Raw genomic sequence first — 4904 nt, 5'->3', positions numbered from 1 at the left:
TTTTTTTTTTTTTTTTTTTTTTTTTTTTTTTTTTTTTTTTTTTTTTTTTTGGTGTCGAATTTTGCTCATGCTCAAGTTCCGGGTGCTTCCTCATCGCATCCTTCCTTCATCACATCCTGCAATTTCTTCATTCCTTGGGATCTTGATTTCACTTTCAGCCTGATTTGCCGGTGCCATCATGTTTGCTTCACCTCCAATTTCCTCCATTACACCCAATAACATCTTTGCAAACCAGATCAAAAACACTCCAAAACCTCCACTTTAATTGCCATAACAAGTTAGGAATAATTTGAAGAAAGATTTATAATAATATAGTTCATAAATCTTTTCAGAAATACAGTAATACTCTCTAATTTCATAATAAATGTTATATTTTAAATATCATACAATATACGGTTTTTATTACCTAAATTAAATAATTAATACATAAATCACCTATTATTTATTATAAATTTCAAATTTGCTACCCAAATACACTTTTAACAAACCACCCATGTTTAACAAACTAGAATGGAGAAATCAGAACAAACCCAGAGTGAACACCAATCCAAACACTGGTTTAACAAACTCTTAACTTAACAAACCTATTTTCTATACCATCTAAATACAAACTTAACAAACTAAGGCTTAACCAACCTCCCATGCCTGGAACCAAAGGACCCTCAATATGAATATCAGGATTTAAAGTTTACCATCTAAATGCAACGACGTGAAATTCAGGATTTAAAGATTACCACAGACCTCTCCCTCATGTGCACTTCTTAGATAGCAGTCAGCAGTAGGGGCTGCTTCAAGCAGTTTGATGTGTTGAGGTGGAGAAGTATTTCAGTCATGAAATGAGGATCCTCAAAATTGAGATAGGGGGCATTAACCTACTGATCAAACCAAACCAAGCATATAGAAACTCAGAGGAACATCCAATGAAAACAATAGAAAATTCTATTTAATAGGGTAAAAGAGTGGGATAATTACGGATGTATTGAAATGTTTAATCGGCTTCTTATCTTCGACTAAGCTACATAGGCTTCCTTATCTAATGCTCCACATGACAGGATCCTTCATGAAACTCCCGTCACCAATATAGGCTGTTCTCATCTCCAATGAAGCAACTGAACCCGAACCCCTCCATACATGACGTATTGTCAAGAAACTCACTTACATGGGCATGTGCTGAAAACATCATCTTTCAAAAAGGGTGCTCGTTGAGCTCAGCGGAACCGGATACCTAATAAAAGCTTCTCCAAGAGCCAAGGGGCCGGATCCCTCCATACAAGCATATATGTTGGAAAACACTGAATATAGGGTTGATAATCAAAGTATATCCCCCTCAATATGTTTTCATCCCAATACTTTTCACGAGATCAAACTTCTCCACCAACATTTGTTCTGCTAATTGACTGCAAAGTAACCATCATATTTTTTTTTTTTAAAACAAAAAAAGAAAAGATTAGTTGAAAAACTTCAAACACTGTTTTCCCCAGCCAGTAGTCTTTTCTGTATTTTTTTTTTTCTGCTACTGCAGCCACTAAATAAAATCGCATAAGAAAAACTCGTAGTATAAATGCAATGAAAGCAGAACTTTAGTCACAGAGTAAATGTACTAAAAGAGCAGCTACAGTAACAATCTTAACTAGTTCATACTTCACACCATGAAAATGGTACTTCGCAAACGCAGCTTCTCCTCTGAGAAAATAAAGATGCCAAACCAGATATTGAACTCCAATGGACATCTAAGAGGAAGTTCGAAACTTAACGTCGGCTACGCTTCTCATATGGTGCCCAAGAACTACCATAGCTATTACCATATGCACCACCTGCATATCTCATTTCAGGACTTCTGTTCAAGATCCCATAACCCTCAGCACCTAAAAAGGTATAACAGAAGCTTAAAACCAACTAGCTACCGTTGTTGCAGGAAACCAGACGTCCACATATTGATAATAATTTTGTTAAAAGAAAAAAGGAAAGGAAACTTAGAAGAAAGAAAGAATTAACCTAATCCCCGTGCTCTCTCTATGTTGAGCTTCTCTGCTCGCAGTTTCTCTATTTCACGAGCCATTGAAACAAGGTTCTTCTCCATCACCTGCTTTTGTTCAATTTGTTCTTCATTGGCTTTCTTTTCATATTCATAAGCCCTCCTAAAAACATTGTGCACGATCAATTCAATCATGGAAAAGACTAATTAATGTGGTCTTGAAGTTTATCTGCACTTGCCCTAGCATACAGTACCAAATCCTAACTAGAAATAGACCAAAACATAGACTAGGATCCAACACCAATCAATTAAAAATTCCATTTCGAACCTGGCCTCAATAAGCTCCTTGTGCAATCCATCCATATCTGCTCTCATAGCATTTAGCTGCTGATTTTCAGCTTGCAATCGAGTAACATCCTTTGTGAGGCTTTGGACTTGAGAAGACAAATCCTGCCTCAAAGTATTCAATTTCTGAATCTCAGATCTTAACTGCATAACCTCAGACTTTAAAGGCTCCGAAGCACGAAGCTCAGCTTCTAGCTTCAAGCCTCTTTCAAGCAACTCCCTGGATTGTGCTTCTTTATCATTCAAAATTTTGGGTATAGCCTGGTTCAATCTGTGAATTTCTTCTTTTGCAGCTGATAATTCCCTTTGAAGTATTGTATTATCATCAATAACCATGCGGTTATCAGAAATAATTCTCTGCATTTCTCGATGTTGCAAGTCAAGTTCCTCCTCTAAAGCTGCAGGATGAATGGGCAGGGGTGCTGGTACTCGGTCTATGTAAGGTCTATGGACATCACGGGATACTCGGTAACCATCAATGTGGCGGGATGAGCGATTTCTCCCTGCCATACTCAAAATCCTGCAGAAATGATGTAATAATTACCCAATGGTGGAAGCACATTTTTCATTTAAACCAAGCTGAACTCAAATGTCAAGTAATGAAGTAGTCTTTTAAGCCCAGAATAGAGCACCTAATGTTTTAAAGCTTCAGGAAGTTCTAAGCTACACTGGCACTACCGAAAATCCAGCACCCCAAATTAAGTCCATCACTTGGCTTAAGAAGCTTCAAATCACACCATACCCACACGGGGAATTTCAATAATTACTAAACTAACATTGAATATGTCAAACCCAATCCACACTCCATTGAACCTTGCTGTCTAATTCTAAAAACGCCCACTACTCTAAAAAACAAAGACTTCTGCTAGATCACAAATATCTCTAACATGAGCACCAAGGTCTCACTCCTATCTAAGCTATTCATGGAAAACAAATGACAACCTAATCTCATAATCCAAAGCCTTATGGCCCACAGCCAGATGAGCATCAACCTTGGTATTCATTAAATGACTAAAGAAATGATGGTAAATTATCAATGCCCATCCTTCTTTCACCTCATGAAAAGAACTCCTCGACAGCCTATTTTGGTAGATCAATATCAATGGAAACTAATGGTCAACCTAAACAGAAGAATGTTCCACTTGTTGACATCTCAAGATGTAGACCTAACATTAGTCAAACTGCAGGAAGGGAAGATTTGGGCTTTTGCTATACAAACAGAAAATTTCGAAGAACAGTCAAGCAACCATTCAAGAGGCCTTCAAAAGAACAGTTAAAGAAGCATAATGCAGTCAATTACAACAAATTTCGAAAAGTAAATAAGGGACATTCCTCTTTGTTTATTCAGAAACTACAAATAATCCACAAAGGTACTTCAAATTCACTTCACAGGCCACCAAAAATACCTTCAGCAAATACCAATACGGTTTCTTGCAAACCAACTTTGAAAAAAGATCATTCAAGAAATCAAAATACTGATTGGGTGCATATTATTTGAGGAACTCCACATTTCTTCCAAGAACAATCTGCGTGACGAATCTAATCATTCAATTCTTCAGATGTCGGATGTATTAGCCCCCAACCTTAGTTTTTCCGCACACCCCGGAAACAGGCCCACAGGCCTCGTTTCCAAGATCTCTCTGTCTTCTAAAATCATTACTTATTCCCTCACTACCTCAATCATTGTATTTCCGAGGCTTCTTTTTCCCATACAGCTGCAATTCATTGTCAACAGTGCCACCGGTCTCATGGATGAAAAAATCCATTGTATTCCTAGTAAATTGCTTGAACTTTGAAAAGCGTCATTCAGCAGAAAGGTATCATCCGTTCATGATCGAAAGAAACCAAATATCTCAAATCCACCGAATAGCAAGATGTTATTATTGAACTTACATAACTTGGATATCCTTCATATTCAACCATGGAAATTCTCTATTCAGAATTGCAAATTTCCCGGAAAAACTTGCATACAATGTATAAGAGGAGGGATTTACTATCTTACCTAAACGATACTCACCCGGAGAAGAACCATCGCCTAACCAATCGAAAATAAAACATCTAAAGATTGAAAATATATGCATACATATATACTAACAAAACTAGAAGTAAATAAACATATATGAATTTATAACAATATTTAGCCCCTATTCCTTCGATTAGTCGCCTGAAAGGAAACAAATCAAAGACGAAAATTTCCGATGTCCGATGTACGAAGAGATCCTATAGCTAAGAAAAACAATCATTGTTCAAGAAAACAGAGTCAAATCCTCCGTGGGGACAGCCTCTTAGGCGACGAATTTCCGATCCATCGGCGGTTAAGATTAAGCAAGTAGGAAGAAAACAAACTTACACGGAGCAAAATGAGATCTGCAGCGTCAACCAAAATCGTCTTATCTCGGACGAGGGAAGAATTGGGTTCACCAGTTGGGAGGATTGGAACCCTAGGACAGGTTGATCATAAACGTCTTGTTTCACAGCTTCTTTTGCCCGACGATATCCTCTGCCTATGCTGCTTATTTGATTTCCTCTTAGGCCTTTTTTTTTTTTTTTTTTTTTTTTTTTTTTTTTTTTTTTTTTTTTTTTG

At 37.2% G+C, this 4904-nt stretch overlaps 1 protein-coding gene across 8 annotated transcripts; it reads right to left on the bottom strand.

Moving 5' to 3' along the window:
- Positions 1–414: 414 nt before the first annotated feature.
- On the bottom strand, positions 415–4883 carry LOC111461532 (protein FLX-like 3). Of its 8 annotated transcripts, none has more exons than XM_023105092.1 (6): positions 4671–4883; positions 2953–4355; positions 2304–2840; positions 1996–2138; positions 973–1865; positions 415–875 (listed from the first exon to the last, which is right to left on the bottom strand). In XM_023105092.1, exons 3-5 carry the CDS (start codon positions 2828–2830, stop codon positions 1750–1752), a joined length of 786 nt encoding a protein of 261 aa, XP_022960860.1. In that variant the 5' UTR covers positions 2831–2840; positions 2953–4355; positions 4671–4883; the 3' UTR covers positions 415–875; positions 973–1749. The 8 variants fall into 8 exon arrangements, with proteins under 8 accessions (XP_022960860.1, XP_022960887.1, XP_022960895.1 ...); XM_023105119.1 differs by having other exon boundaries at positions 3727–4355; XM_023105127.1 differs by having other exon boundaries at positions 4323–4355.
- Positions 4884–4904: the final 21 nt, after the last annotated feature.

This window comes from Cucurbita moschata, unplaced genomic scaffold, assembly GCF_002738365.1.
Source record: "Cucurbita moschata cultivar Rifu unplaced genomic scaffold, Cmos_1.0 Cmo_Scf00002, whole genome shotgun sequence".
In the NCBI taxonomy this organism is placed as follows: domain Eukaryota; kingdom Viridiplantae; phylum Streptophyta; class Magnoliopsida; order Cucurbitales; family Cucurbitaceae; genus Cucurbita; species Cucurbita moschata.
The sequence above is the reverse complement of the archived record's forward strand: the minus strand, read 5'-3'. Positions and strand labels throughout refer to the sequence as shown.

Coding starts and splice junctions, on each gene's coding strand:
- LOC111461532 (XM_023105092.1), bottom strand. CDS start 2,830: ATGGCAGGGAGAAATCGCTCATCCCGCCACATTGATGGTTACCGAGTA. Junction 2,139..2,303: donor AAGGAGCTTATTGAGGCCAG/GTTCGAAATGGA, acceptor CAATGTTTTTAG/GAGGGCTTATGAATATGAAA. Junction 1,866..1,995: donor AGAGAGAGCACGGGGATTAG/GTTAATTCTTTC, acceptor ATACCTTTTTAG/GTGCTGAGGGTTATGGGATC.